Here is a 16,269-nt window from a genome sequence, read left to right as displayed (position 1 = left end):
TAAAGAACAGATGTTGCTTGAATGCCACCAAAGCCCGGGCCCGTTTGCTGCAATGCTTTGTTCTGCAATGATTCCAGACTACTTGCTACTGGCTTGTGTCCTACCATGGAGGACAGAATAAGGCTGCCCTCCCTAGAAACCTTCTGTAAAGGCTTTTAGAATATTTCCAGGAGAGCTTCATGGAGATGTCCCTGGAGGATTTTGGCTCCATCCCCAGACACGTTAACAGACTTTTATAGTAGCTATACTGGCCACAAATGCATCCCAATCTTCAGGGCAAATTAATCATTAAGCACACTCGCTTTTAAACCCTGTATTATATTTACAAATGTACACTCACCAGACGTGCCTTCTCTGGCTTCATGGTCCGGAAGCCCGCCTTGGGAGGGTATTGGCTCCAGGGTGATGAACGGTTCCTGGCCGCTGGGGAGAAGGGATTCTCCGCTTGTCTGCTGTGCACTATCCTCAACCTCCTCCTCCTTTTTATCTTCCTCATCCACAAAATCCTCATCCCGATTGCATGAGACTCCCCCCTTGCAGGTGTCCGTGGACAGTGATGGGGGAGTGGTAGGGGCCCCCCCTAGAATTGCATGCAGCTCATCATAGAAGTGACATGTATGGGGCTCTGACCCGGAGTGACCGTTTGCCTCCTTTGTTTTTTGATATGCTTGCTTGAGCTCCTTAACTTTCAAGTGGCATTGCTGTGTGTCCCTGTTGTAGCCTCTGTCCATCATGCCCTTGGAGATTTTGGCAAATATGCTGGCATTTCATCTTTTGGAACAGAGTTCTGCCTGCACGATTCTTCTCCTTAAACAGTGATCAGATCCAGTACTTCCCATTCGGTCCATGCTGGAGCTCTTTTGCGATTCTGGGACTGCATGGTCACCTGTGCTGATCAGCTCAACACGCTGACCAAACAGGAAATGAAATTCAAAAGTTCCCGGGGCTTTTCCTGTCTACCTGGCCGGTGCATCTGAGTTGAGAGTGCTGTTCAAAGCGTTCACAATGGAGCACTCTGGGATAGCTCCCAGAGGCCAATACCATCGAATTGCGTCCACACTACCCCATATTGAACCCAGTGAGGTCGATTTTAGCCTAAACCTCTCGCCGGGGAGGAGTACAGAAATTGATTTTAAGAGCCCTTTAAGTCGACAAAACAGGCTTGGTAGTGTGGACAGGTGCAGGGTTAAATCAACCTAATGCTGCTAAATTTGACCTAAACTCATAGTGTAGACCAGGGCTAAGAGAGACTCTGTCCCTCTCACTTGCTATTGCAGCACGCCCAGCATGGAGGTGCAGGGCTTTGGGGTATTCGGAGACAGGCATGAGGCAGGTTCTGTTCCCTCACAAAGAACATAATGTAGCAGCCTGCCTGCTTAGTTGTTCCCACTGGTGTTAGTGAATTGTTCCCATTCTTAAGTGAATTCCCACAGGAGCATAAAGCAGGTGTAAAAGTTTTAAAACTCATTTACATTGTCAGAGTGGTGTTTAGGAACCTTATTGCAAATGACAGTACGGGCTTCTAAATGCTTATGGTGCTTTAATGTTTAGAACTCATCTGAATTTTTGGACTGAAATGTGCTCCATGAACTGTTTGCTACTGACCTTTCTGGAGATGGTCAGTAGCCAGTATAAATTGTAAGTTTGGTTCCCCAGCCCCCACTTTCTCTTCATTGCCCATGATGTAACACTGAGCAGATGGCAGCATATATTTGTTTACTAATAACTAGAAATAAAGGATCAAAGCTACATTATTATCAGACACAGGGTGTTTGGAGATTTCCTCCAATGCTCCCCACTCCCCTTCTCCATCCACAGTATTGTAGTTTAAATAAACAACCAAAATAATCAAAACTAGTGTGATTAAATTGCATTATTTTGACATATAAAATATGCATAATTTTAAAGTACTGTATGCAATTTTTAAAATTTTTTGGTGCAGAATTCCCCCTTTTACACCCCACCCCACTTCCACCCCCCCGTGGAGTAAAACAAGAGGTGTTCACAGCACATTAGTGGTATGACTTATTTTACTAGTTCCTCAACCTGCACTTAGAGAGGCTTGAGTTAAACTCTTCTAATTGATACTGGACAGCACCAGGTTTCAACCCCCTTAAAATGTCTAACTGGCCACAATGACCAAGATACAGCTGATTGCATTAAGAACATTCAAATGCACCTTCAAGGCTTTTCCCATTGGACTTACATTGATGCCAAATGCCTTTTTGCAAGCCCTTCTCCCCCTCAGCCATTTATGCTGCTTTCATCTCCATGGTATCTGGGAGCCTCTCTTGGCACTCAACAGAAGAATATAACTTTGAAGAATTTTAAAGAATTGTTCTTTGAGTCCTTTCAAGGAAGTTTCATCTTTCATCCCTGTTGCCACCAGGGAGGCCAGGATTATCTTCAGATACTCACCCAAGATCATTCAGATCAGAGAATGTTTAGTGCTGATATAGACCATCTAAGAGTCAAAGCCTTTTCCCAAGAACTGAAGATAGCAGTCATGACTGCTTAGTATGGACTTTTTATTAATGTATCCAGAACAGCTTTTAAAGACTGAGAGAAAATGATCAAATAGACAATGGTCAGCTGCTCCAGCCCAGTTCACCTTAACAACTGCAGCACAAAGCCCCATCAACGTCAGCAGGTAGAAAGGGGTTTTAAACTAGGGACAGTATGGGTCACCAGAGATCCTAGCTGGGGCAGACATATACTATTTTGATGCTGGCTGGTGTCCAAGTACTTAACTATAGGATTGTTGCCAGTCAAATGTAACAGAATATGGACTCAGAAACAGTGGTCTACCATGACACTCACCTTTCCAGAACAGGAAGTTTAAACATTTTCTTGACAAAAAAAATAACCTTCAAATTTATTTTATTTTATTTTATCAGTACCTAAATATTAATCAGTGAATAAAATATACATGCTTCTATACAGGAGGTAATGCAAACAAAATGTACTAATGCTTATTATTTTAAACTTGGGTCTTTGAAAGCATACCTCAGAAAAGTTTTCGCTAGTGTTAAGTGAGGTGTAAGTAGCAAAAAGTCATCAATTAACCGTATCAGCACTCTGGAATTAAAAAAAAAAAAAAGGCAAGTTAAACAAATTTATATTTAATTTGGAAATATTCTTTTCTTCTATGTTGTTCCTAAAGTGGATGGCTATGGACTAGTGTACTTATTCTGTTTTTATTCACAAAATGAAAGAGAGCAATAAGATCTCCAAATTGCCTATATAACATTTCAGTGACAATTTCCCCCATTGTTACATTGTTCCCCCAAGTGTTTGTCTACGCTTCAGACACTACAGAGGGACAGCTACAGCTCTGCAGTTGTAGTACCACAATGTTGACACTTGCTACAGCAATAGAAGGGGTTTTCCATCACTGTAGTAAACCCACTCCCTCAAGAGGCAGTAGCCAAGTCAATGGAAGAATTTCTTTTATCAGTCTAGTGGTGTCTATACTGGGGTTTAGGTCAGCTTAGCTATATCTCTCCAGGATGTGAATTTTTCACTCCCTTGTGCAACGTAGCTAGGTTGACCTAAGTTTTAGTTGCAACAAGGCCTAAGTGTAAACACATACACACTTTTAATTAGCTATTTTTTCCTATAGTGAACTTTAATTAGTGAACTTGGGAACTAAAGCATATCTGTATTGTAGTTTGCCATAATGCAGGGTCACATACAGATAGCTGGAACAAAATTTCATCTATGACCATAGCAACTTATTTCTCATGGCCACATAAAGGCACAAATTAAGACTGACTGACCAGTTTAGGCATGTTTGTCTTCTTGCTGCCTGTTCTGTAATTTCCTGCAGACAGAGGATTTCAGATTTCCAAGGCTGTCAACCCAGTAGTAAATTGCATCATCACAAATGCTGAGATTTTCAAATTCAGCGGAAATCTGACACCTAGCACTTTCAGATTACTTTGAAAATCTCAGCCAAAGGGCCAGATTTTTAAAGGTATTTATATGCTTAGAGATGCAGATTGGTGCACAGTGGGATCTTGAAAAGCACCTAAGCTCTTAACTCCCAGCTCTCTCTCGATCAATACATAAATCTTTAACTACTTATTGGCATTTTCTTAAGGAGGCTTGTGCAGTGGGGTATTGGTGGGTTACTAACACTTGTGGAGAACGGGTATGGGTAGAAGTCTACTACTCGCCTCACTTCTGTGCCACTGAAGTGGGCATCCTAATACTTAACAATGGGCTGATGCAGTTACCCAGGTGGACTGATACTCCTGCACGTCTCTTAAGGTTCACAGGTTAAAAGAATTCACAGGGAGATTATGGAGGCTAGATGGCAGGGGCAAGCCTAAGAGAGCTGAGATATATCCCAATGATGACCCGTGTCCCTGATTTGGCTCATTAGGGATTCAATGATCCTGTTATGGGTCAGCTGGGCTGAGTAGGTTATTAAGGCTGGGGGTGAAGGGCCCCTAAACAAATAAGACTCCTGAAGTGAGGGATTTCCACCAAAGAGCCTCTCCTAAGGATCACAGGGTAAAATGTGTGTTAGGAGGCCACAGAAAGGGCCTCCTAAGATTCAGGAGGGGCTGGACCATGACCCTGCTATCGTTTATTGTAGGAAATCAAAAGCCTCCTAAGACTCACAGCAAGTTTGTGGCCCTGATAAGCATTTTAAGACTAGCAAGTATTGGTGTATGTGCATGGGTATAGGAGGGCAGTAAATCTCTTTATATTCATGGGGGCTAGGATTTCAGGACGCCCTCAAAGAGCCTCCTAAATCTCACATGAGGGCGATGGGATGCAAGCCTCCCAGGACTGATCATGCCAGGTACCCATAATGCTTGTGGAAAGAGACTGGGGGACATCTTACAATGCTCCTAAGCCTGTAGTGTTGGTGAGTATCTGGCAAATCTCCTAAGGCTCAGAGAGTTGATATACTTACCAAGACAGAGCCTCCTAAGATCCACAAGAGCTGGGCTCCCTTCATAAGGACCTTGAAGGACGTAATATTGAAGGTCCCTTCCTGCAGACCTCAAGAAGGGAATGGGGGTGTGGAACAACTTTCTCTCCAGCCCCTTTTGCTCTTCATTCCCATGTTACCAGTTAAAGACACTAAGGAAATTCCTGTACAAACCTTCATTATGGTGGCATTAAGGCTGCAGGCATATTGCAGTGGTTTGAATGGGTACCAATTTCCAAGAATGAGAACACTGATATTAAAAACAACAGTATTAGAAACCCAGGAAAATTCAGAAATAAGATTAAATTTAGAGAAACCCCAAACTTTGGAAAGTATGGAAATTCAGTTGAGGCAGTCAAAGTATCTTCACTCTGTCCCTACACTGAGGCCCTCAGAAAATCAGAAACTCATATGATTTTACCTATCCACAATAAACAGTTTCATTTTATCAGTGACCACAAGAATTAAAATGCCTTAGTACTAATGGTATAGTAGTTGGGCCACTTTATAGATTTGGTTCTCCTTATAAATAGTAGACAAAAGAATTTTACAAATTCCTGATTAGACAAATAACATATTTAAGGAAATTAATTTGTAAGGGCTTGGTCCTGTGAGAAACCAAGAATACTTAACATGCAGCAAGGTCAGGGTCTAAGATTCCTTGGGGAGGCCAATTATTTAAGTGTCAGAGACATACCTAGTATATCCCCTATATACTAGTTTCATATCCATATATAAAGAAATACAGCTGTTACAGGAAAACAGCAAAAATTAGCTTGCTGCCAAATTATCTTAATTAGTATCTCAACCATGCATGAAAAATTATGAAACCAAATGTCTGGTGCTCATCTAGAATATTGCATATGCAAATAATGGAAAATGGCAGGGTGGAATCTCAATAGACAGCACAGTGAAAGTAGTTTAGCTAGCTCTAAGGTAAACTACCAGGCTTTCAAAAGAGAGTTTCCTAGAAGTTTAGCTTTTATTGAACTTCCTACATTTCTGCAATTTTATATATTTAAACTCTAATGTTTTTGTAAGGTAAATTCCCAACTCCTTTGTACCATATCATGAAGGTGTGATCAACCAAACCAGTGAAGAACCTGCTAGAAACTGGCATGATGTTTGAGTACTCCAATAAAGATTTTAATTACTCTGAATTAGTGTGTTTGAACATCCTTACTGTGTTTTATTCGAATCTATAATTTTATGCAGCTTTTAGGGGAGACAGGTTAGAATTCCTTTTGTGAAACATGCAAGACATTTTGGATAGAGTAACTATATTAAAGATGTGACGCACTTTGGGATCTACTGATGAAAACTGTCATATAACAGTATTTTTATTATTATTGGCCATTAGATTTCACAAATCCTTGAGAATTGATTATTTTCTCCCCAAACAACAGATCTTTGTTGCTTTGAAATGGGGCTAACACTTAAAGCAGTATCACAGGTAAAGCACTGGGAGAAGCTCAGAAAAATGAAATTTTTTGTATAGTAAAACAAAAAAAAGTTTAATTGGCATATCTTATTTTATAATGTACAGTATTTGCTATGCCACTACCGCAAAGAATTCTCAAATCTAACAGAAAGTCTGAAAAGAAATATGCAGTCATAGCACCATAGGAGTAATAAACCAAAGTATAAAAAAGAAAAATTACCCTACCCATCTCGCTGTATTCCACAGAATAATTTGTTTTCCATGTCTCCATAGCATAAACTGCAAAGCAGAGTTGATAAAATGGAGCCCTGCGGAATTCCACAACACTGTAAGTAGTACCTAGTAAATAAACAGAACATAAATTAGAAGTGGCAATAGGAAACTTCAGTTAGCCATAAGAGGTTTATTTACAATTTTTACAAACATACAAAAAGGTATGCACTATATCCAAGAAACACATATGCTTAATATTAGACACCTGGAAGACTTATACACTTATCTATTCCTTTAATGTTTAGTTGTGTTTCTTCTAAGAACACAGGCATATGAAGTTCCAAAGCTGACATCAGGAATTAGATATTATATAACCTTTTTCCTTTGCCTAATTATTACATATTTTGAATCACTGTTTATAACTGACCTCAAAGCACAATTGTCTTCTATTTTAATGTATTTTCAGATCCACACTTCATCAAACCATTTCTCTTATGCCACCTTCTATAGCCATAAAATTTATTTTTTCAGACAAATAAAATGTGACAATATAAATATGTAGAAGATATAGAGGATGATAGAAACCTTTATAACAACTATTGAGTAACTTCTGAACACTATCTAGACTCCTTGGAGCAACTGTTAACTAAAAAGTGAAAGGACTTGAAATCCACACTAACAAGTTACTGGTTATTTTAGGAAATGTAGGGATGTGTGGAGAAGTAATTAATTTTCTTAAAACATTTTTCATTGCTTAAAAATATTTTATAATTATTCTCAATGCTTCTCTCAACAAATGCTGCATGTTCAATACTATATTTAAAAAAAGACAGTGATATCTTGGTTAATTAAAACAAATTTTAGAAAAGAAATTTTCATTCCAGTTTAGAAAGCAAACTCAATTCCAAACTATGTAAGTATTATAAAATTAAAATACATAAAATGTTAAGCTCTTGCTAAAAAGTCTGAAAATTGTAATAGTACCTTTTTTTAAAAGAAAATATATAACCAAACGTTGCAATTTTCAGTTCCCACCACTAAAATCATGATGTATGTCCATACCAATGACAAATTAAACTCATTTAAAATTATATAACTTCAATTACTTATTGAACAAATTCATGGCCATTCTGTATGAAAACACAAGACAATATTAAATTCATTCACTTCAATCAACTTCTGTCTCACAGTATCACCCTGCATAGATTCCTTAGGTCTTGTCTACACTACAGGGAAAAAAGTCGATCTAATTTGAGTTACATGAATAGCATAACTCAAGTTGAGGTAGCTTAGCTCTACTTATCGAGGGGTCCGCACTACGCGAGGTCAACGGAAGATGCTCTCCTGTCAACTCCCCTTACTCTTCTCAATCCGGAGGAGTACAGGAGTTGACAGAAGCGTGATGTCTGTCGATTTAGTGGGTCTTCACTAAACCTGCTAAATTGACCGCCGATGCATCAACAGCAGTGCATCATTCCCCAGTAAGTGTAGATAAGCTCCTGGAAACTCCTTAAGACTCCACAAGTGAGAGCGTCAACCTTTGTATCTGTGGAAACCACTTGAGAGAAATGTGTCAAACGGTGATTTTCTAGATTCCCTCAGTGTAGCATTATCTTGCCAGGTCACATTTTCACCTTTGGACCATTGAAAGCCTTTCTATTATTTTGCCCAGAATAAATATCAATATCTACCCAGCGTACAGATCCCAGGATATCCCGTTTATTCTTTGTAAAAACAGTCACAACATTAGCTTCTTTCTAGTCCTCTGGATCTTCCCATGTACTCCAAAATATGTTAAATATCAGCATCAGTGGCGTATGGCAGCTACTCTTTAATCCCAATATAAGCCCCATTTTAACTCTGATCTTTAAACCAAAGACAAAGTAGTAGGTGGCTTGCAAGCACTTCCTTTGTGAACATGGTACACATTTGCTACCTAGTGGCTACAAGTAAATTCTGAGAAATTCTGATACATAATGCAAAATCTACAGTATTACAGCATCTTTATACCTTTGCTATCTAGTTTTATAGTTACCAGTATTTTAAATAATTATTATATTTTCATTTTTCCCCTGATCTCACCCTTCTAAACAAGCCCAACTGAAAAAGAAGGAAAATAATTTTTGCACATTAGAGAACTGAAATAAGATAAGTAAAACTGTATTGATGCTGCCTTCTTCCTAGTAGCCACTGTGAATCTCCAAAATCTTATAAAGCTTTTCTGATCTTTTTCCTTTGCAATTTATTCACTTATTTTTAACTGTAAGTGGTTTCTGACTTACAGGAAACAGCAAGATGTTTTAAAAATGTGTATATTTTCATTTGAAAGAAACAGAATTTATTATGTGAATAAAAAGCTTCCACTGCAAGACAATTCATGTTTTTATAGATTCTAATATAAATTAAATGACAACTGCATTTCAAAGTAAAGTCAAGTAACATATCCCATCTAATGACAGTTAGTTAAGAAGGTTATATCCTTAGTGCCAATTGAAAGATTTTCAGTTGACAGAGCAGAATGGCAGAGATTGATGTTATTTTTTATAAACTCATTTACCTGCCCTCAATCTCCAAGATGTTGTTATGGATCATTTGCAGAAAAAAAGCAAACAGGCTGGAGCTTGTTTCGTTAAAAGAAAGGCTCTAAAAAATTTAAAAAAAAGGAAAAAAGATATTATCCTAATGAATAAGGAAGAACAAGTTGAAAACATGCATTTTTTACTTTAAGCATATTTTCGGTCTCGATTCAAAATATCAAAAACTCAATAAACCAAAAATTTAGATCCTGTATTTAAAAATGCACTACACACAAACACATTTGGAAACAGATCAGAATTCACAATTTATGCAACACTTGCATTTTTAGCAAATAGGCAATTTTCTTAAAATGGTGAGAGGTGGCAAGAAAGCCAGGCAAAAACGTCTAACTGTGATTTTAAAATGCATACGGTGACTTATTACAATAAAATGTGATATATAACATCCTAGTAACTTCATTGTTTTACACATGATCATTTATAATATTCTATAGCATACTACCAGAATCTGTCATGCTCTTCACGTTCTGCATCTGGGTCTGTCTGCATGTGGATTTTTTGGTCTTCCAGGAATGCGGCAAAGGGGTGAGCTGATGTTTGCCTGATACTTATGGGCAGTCCTTTTCTTTTAATAATATAAACAAAATCTTTGTATAGTGATAGAAACAAGTCACACCACACCAACCCTAAACTTCAAAATTATGCAAATTGAAAGTTAAGGGAAAAGCGTCCTGAATACTCTGACAGTTTCACATAGGCCAGAACACCCCAACACCCCATGAGGCTTTCACTTCTATCAAATACAAAAAAGGAATACTGAAAGCATTCCTTAACAGGGGGACCTCAGTAGCATTAAGACAAAATAACTTCCTAAATGCATGGATTGTGTAACAATCAGATGCACTGATTTTTTGATACAAAAGTATACAAGATCACAGATAACTTTTTGCACGACGATACAAGTCTAATGAAGTTGGGAATACATATGGCTTCTTGGTATGTATAAGATACTCCTTAAGAAGTTCTGCACCACTGCACAATGTACAAAATTAACATTGTGCACACAGAATTTCCTTTCCCCCACAGAAATTGGCTACAGTGCTGCTGGCCACCACTAAGGGCCAGTGGACCCAGCAAAGCGCAGCTCGCACACAGAAGACACTGACGGGAGGGAACTAGCGGGTTCCTGACAGCTGCAGTTCCCAGCATGCCCTGAGGGAAGGAGAGGGTGGTGCACAGGAAACACCATGCAAGCCTGGGACCAAGCATCAGGCTGTTTCTCCCTCTGGATCCCTGGGCTCGGACGGGGGGGGGGGGATTCTTGGGCTGGGAGGGCCACAACTGGGGTCTGGGAGGGAGGCGGTGCAGGTATTTGGGCAAGGGGCGGCCCTGTGGCTGGGCTGGGGGTGTGGATATCTGACCAAGGGAGGGCCCCACAGCTGGGCTCCAGGGGGGAGGGGGCAGAGGTGTAGCGAGCGCCCTCTGTACCCTCCGACCGGAGGGGGCCCCGCAAGGAAGGGGGCCCCTAAAAGTGGCAAAAAAAATGTAAGGTATAACTAGGTAAGTGACATTTATTGACGCTTTTGCACAATCCATGTCGGTTTTACTGACAAAACCGTGAAGTCATTATGATACATCATAATGCTATTGGCTACATCAGTTGTCTGTCGGTCAGTTTCGAATTTTAGTTGGACCCATTCAAAAAATGTGTATTTGCGTTCATAATGGCGGTCAGTGGATAAATGTTATTAATTTAGTTGTTTAGTTTTTTTATCGTTTCCAACGCAGAAGCACGCTTTGTGATGTCTAAGAGAATGTATAAGAGCGGAGCTAGTAAACGAAAGGCAGCAAAAGATGCCGAGAAGGAACTTGAGAAAATTCCAAAGTTGTCAACGTATTTTGCGCTGCAATCCAACTTACAGGTAAAGGCACATGAAACGGACAGCGCTAGCAGCGACAAATCGTATCCAGAAGTATCCAGAAGTGCTTCAAGTGAGGTTGAAGGTGAAGCCAGTTGTTCTACCAAACAAACTGTGACAGATATTCCAGCTGCTGCCAGGAAAGAAGTATCTGAATCTGAACCACTGACTGATGATCCAGGAGATTGGCCGTCTATAATATTGGACAGGCAAGTGTGTGACATTGTTGCACGTGGCCCACCACAGCAGAATGAAAGTTACGAACTTCCATTTAACGAGGAAAGACAGAGGTTCACAAGTACTCATTTCTATCGAACCATGGCAAATGGCAAGAAAATAAGACGTTCATGGTTAATGTACTCAGTTCAGAAAGATGCCATTTTTTGTTTTTGTTGTAAATTATTTGGCACTGGCGACATACCGCTACGTCGTGGAACATCTGCTTGGAAAGCACTATCAAAAAGACTTCAGCAGCATGAAACAGGCAAAGGTCATCAAGACTGTATGGTGAAATGGTTTGACCTTCGGTCAGGCGTAGTAAACCGTACATCTATTGACCAACTCGAATTGCAGGCTTTTCTGAAAGAAAGAGATTTCTGGAGAAATGTTGTCAAATGCATGGTTGATGTCATTATTTTCTTGTCTGAAAGAAACTTGGCATTTCGAGGAAGTAATGAAAAGCTTAGGGTTAGGGTTAGGGTTAGGGTTAGGGTTTTTCTTTGAGAGAATATGCGCTCAAAAAGAAAGATGGCACTACAGCAACTGAAGCCGGTGCGCATTTAGACCATGTTACTACGTGGCCTTTTGTTCTGACTGTGTACACGTGGTACGATATACTATTTCACGCCAATAAAACCAGCAAATTAATTCAGTCACCAGATGTGTCAATTGACGTACTGCAGGCAGAAGTCAGTGCTACAATGAAGTTTTTGGAAGACTATCGAAATACAGGATATAACTCTGTGGTCACAAATGCACGTGAAATAGCAGAGCATATGGGTATTGAGCAGGTGTTTCCAGAAACCAGGGTGCGACGTAAGAAGAGAATGTTTGATTACGAATGTGCTGATGATTCGAGTCATCTTTCTGCCAAAGAAAAATTCAAATCGCAGTTCTTTCTTGTTCTCACTGATCAGGCCATATCTTCTGTTTCGTTGCGATTTGACCAACTCGTGGAGTGGTATAAGTTGTTTGAATTTCTGTACAGCGCTAACAGCCTGAAGCAGTGTCACAGAGAAAATGAACTGGAGAATCACAGCAAAAATTTTGAAAGAAAAATGGGAGACATTGATGCCAACGAACTCATAATGGAATTGAATCGTTTTATGTCATCGAGAAAGAGAGAGGACTTGTCACGGCAAACAATTTTTTAAAGTACATATACAAGAACAGCCTTCAGGAGATATATCCAAATCTTTGCATTTGCATCAGAATTCTTCTGACCACACCAGTTACTGTCGCTGGTGCTGAAAGGAGCTTCAGCAGAATGAAACTGATCAAGAATATCCTGCGCTCAACCATGACAAATGACAGGCTTTCTGCGCTTGCAGTTATCTCAGTCGAAAACAAGATTGCCAGATCTCTGGACTATGACGCATTGATTAACCAATTTGCGGAGAACAAGGCTCGAAAGAAGCGCTTTGCTTAAATAGGGAATATATGTACACTGTAGGCCTATGTATTCATAATATGAACCCTGTATATTGTATAAAATAAATACCGCATTCCAGTTTCTGCATTGTAAGGGGCCCCGGACATATGTTCGGAGGGGGCCATGTTCTTTGTTGCTACGGCCCTGGGGCGGGGGGGGGGAAGGAGGGGTGCAAGTATCTGGGCCAGGGGGTCCCACAGCTAGGCTCTAGAGGGAGGAACATGATAGAGAAACAGGAACTAGGTTGTCATAGGGGTTTCTTTAACTCTACTCCTGGGGGAATTTGTGTGTGTGTCAGTATTTTTACAGACATAACTGTTGACAGGTGTTTTGAAATAAATTACCAAAATAACTGAAACTGGTGTGATTATGTGGTGTTATTTTAAAATATTGTGTGCAGAATTTTTAGGCGCAGAATGCCTCCAGGAATAATAAGAGATGGAAGCAAAAGCCTGATGAGGTGTGTTGTTAACAAAGTACAAATGACAAAGAATGCCAGTGACTTTTTCCTTAACTTCTGATTTTCATGCTTTTAAGGTTTTGGGTTGGCAGGGTAGAACTTGATGCAACCTTAAATGTCACAAATGAACTTTTTATTTGTATTAATTTACTAATTCTTTTTATACAGTATTGGTGTACCTTGGTAGATAGCTCCCCAAGGTTAGGGAGGAGATGGGGGAGTTTGAAAGCAGAAGAGGAGTCCCTGGGAACAAGGAGGGCTTGGAGCAGCAGGAGAAATGGGAGTGGAGTGTGGAGGATTGGGACTAAAAGGAAGCAGGGGAGAATAGAGGTGGGAAGAACAGAGAAGGATGCACGGGGCTAAAGAGCTGAGGGCAGGAGAGGGAAAGGATTGGGCATCTGGTACAACTGTGGCTTGGGAAGCTGAAAAGAGGAAGAGAACTATGGTGTCAAGGGGTGGGGGGAAAGAATTTCTCTCTGTTTGTCTCTATTGTGTGTGCGTGTATTATTGTGTGTGTATTGAAGTTGTAAAAATTGCAGCTGCTGAATTCTACGCAGACAGTAGTTCATCATGTAAACCCCTACACGTAGGGAGGGAACTCCAGTTGCTAGGAAAAGGCGGGTGTTAGTAATGGGAGATTCAATCATTAAAAACATAGATAGCTGGGTTTGTGATGATCGGGAGAACCGTATGGTGACTTGCCTGCCTGGTGCAAAGGTTGCGGATCTCTCGAGGCACCTAGACAGACTTATGTGTAGTGCTGGGGAGGAGCCAGTGATCGTGGTACATGTAGGTACCCATGACATAGGGAAGGGTAGGAGAGATGTCCTGGAAGCCAAATTTAGGCTGCTAGGGAAGAGATTGAAATCCAGGACCTCTATGGTGGCATTCTCAGAAATGCTCCCAGTTCCACGCGCAGGGCCAGGTAGGCAGGCAGAGCTTCAGAGTCTCAATGCATGGATTAGACGATGGTGTAGAGAGGAGGGGTTTACGTTCATTAGGAACGGGGGAAACTTTTGGGATGGCGTGAGCCTATACAGGAGAGATGGGCTCCACCTAAACCAAAGTGGAACCAGACTACTGGCAATAAACATTAAAAAGGTTGTAGAGCAGTTTTTAAACTAGGAGATGGGGGAAAGCCAACTGCTGCAGAGGAGCATGTGGATCGGACACAGACTTCTCTTAGGGGAGAGTCTGATGATAGGGAATCTCCAGGTTATAGTCAGGAACAGAGGATGGAAGAGGATAAGATGATCCAGTAAGGGCTGGATCAGATGATAAACAGTCACATAAAAAAGAATCTGGCACATCAGAAAAGGGCAGACAAATAAACAGGGACAAGTTTTTAAAGTGCTTGTACACAAATGCTAGAAGTCTAAATAATAAGATGGGTGAACTAGAGTGCCTTGTGATAAAGGAGGATATTGATATAATAGGCATCACAGAAACCTGGTGGACTGAGATCAATGGGACACAATCATTCCGGGGTACAAAATATATCGGAAGGACAGAACAGGTCATGCTGGGGGGAGGGAGTGGCACTATATGTGAAAGAAAATGTAGATTCAAGTGAAGTAAAAAACTTAAGCAAATCCACGTTTCATAGAATCTCTGTGGATAGAAATGTCATGCTCTAATAAAAATATAACATTAGGGATCTATTATCGACCACCTGACCAGGACAGTAATAGTGATGATGAAATGCTAAGGGAAATCAGAGAGGCTATCAAAATTAAGAACCCAATAATAATGGGGGATTTCAATTATCCCCATATTGACTGGGAACATTTCACTTCAGGACGAAATGCAGAGATAAAATTTCTCGATACTTTAAATGACTGCTTCATGGAGCAGCTGGTATGGGAACCCACAAGGGGAGAGGCAACTCTAGATTTAATCCTGAGTGGAGTGCAGGAGCTGGTCCAAGAGGTAACTATAGCAGGACTGCTTGGAAATAGTGACCATAATACAATAGCATTCAACATCCCCGTGGGGGGAAGAACACCTCAACAGCCCAACACCGTGGCACTTAATTTCAAAAGAGGGAACTATACAAAAATGAGGGAGTTAGTTAAACAAAAGTTAAAAGGTACAGTGACTAAAGTGAAATCCCTGCAAGTTGCATGGGCCCTTTTTAAAGACACCATAATAGAGGCCCAACTTCAATGTCTACCGTAAATTAAGAAACACAGTAAAAGAACTAAAAAAGAGCCACCGTGGCTTAACAATCATGTAAAAGAAGCAGTGAGAGATAAAAAGACTTCCTTTAAAAAGTGGAAGTCAAATCCTACTGAGGCAAATAGAAAGGAGCACAAACACTGCCAGCTTAAGTGCAAGAGCCTAATAAGAAAAGCCAAAGAGGAGTTTGAAGAACAGTTAGCCAAAAACTCCAAAGGTAATAACAAAATGTTTAAGTACATCAGAAGCAGGAAGCCTGCTAAACAACCAGTGGGGCCCCTTTACAATCGAGATACAAAGGAAGCGCTTAAAGACGATAAAGTCATTGAGGAGAAACTAAATGGATTCTTTGCTTCAGTCTTCACGGCTGAGGATGTTAGGGAGATTTCCAAACCTGAGCCGGCTTTTGTAGGTGACAAATCTGAGGAACTGTCACAGATTGAAGTGTCACTAGAGGTGGTTTTGGAATTAATTGATAAACTCAACATTAACAAGTCACCGGGACCAGATGGCATTCACCCAAGAGTTCTGAAAGAACTCAAATGCGAAGTTGAGGAACTATTAACTAAGGTTTGTAACCTGTCCTTTAAATTGGCTTCGGTACCCAATGACTGGAAGTTAGCTAATGTAACGCCAATATTTAAGAAGGGCTCTAGAGGTGATCCCGGCAATTACAGACCGGTAAGTTTAACGTCGGTACCGGGCAAATTAGTCGAAACAATAGTTAAGAATAAAATTGTCAGACACTTCGAAAAACAAACTGTTGAGCAATGGTTTCTGTAAAGGGAAATCGTGTCTTACTAATCTATTAGAGTTCTTTGAAGGGGTCAACAAACATGTGGACAAGGGGGATCCAGTGGACATAGTGTACTTAGATTTCCAGAAAACCTTTGACAAGGTCCCTCACCAAAGGCTCTTACGTAAA

At 40.4% G+C, this 16,269-nt stretch overlaps 1 protein-coding gene across 1 annotated transcript in view; it reads right to left on the bottom strand.

Annotated features, from left to right (window-relative positions):
• TERT (telomerase reverse transcriptase) overlaps nucleotides 1-16,269 on the bottom strand; it is a 115,479-nt gene that overhangs the window by 48,857 nt on the left and 50,353 nt on the right. Inside the window, exons 8-10 of the mRNA XM_050938130.1 lie at nucleotides 9,157-9,242; nucleotides 6,612-6,725; nucleotides 3,007-3,078 (exon numbers count right to left, since the gene is read on the bottom strand). Coding sequence (XP_050794087.1) covers nucleotides 3,007-3,078; nucleotides 6,612-6,725; nucleotides 9,157-9,242 — 272 coding nt within the window. The remainder of the gene's footprint in view (nucleotides 1-3,006; nucleotides 3,079-6,611; nucleotides 6,726-9,156; nucleotides 9,243-16,269) is intronic.

This window comes from Gopherus flavomarginatus, chromosome 2, assembly GCF_025201925.1.
Source record: "Gopherus flavomarginatus isolate rGopFla2 chromosome 2, rGopFla2.mat.asm, whole genome shotgun sequence".
NCBI classification, from domain to species: domain Eukaryota; kingdom Metazoa; phylum Chordata; order Testudines; family Testudinidae; genus Gopherus; species Gopherus flavomarginatus.
This window is presented reverse-complemented; position numbering and strand designations above follow the sequence as displayed.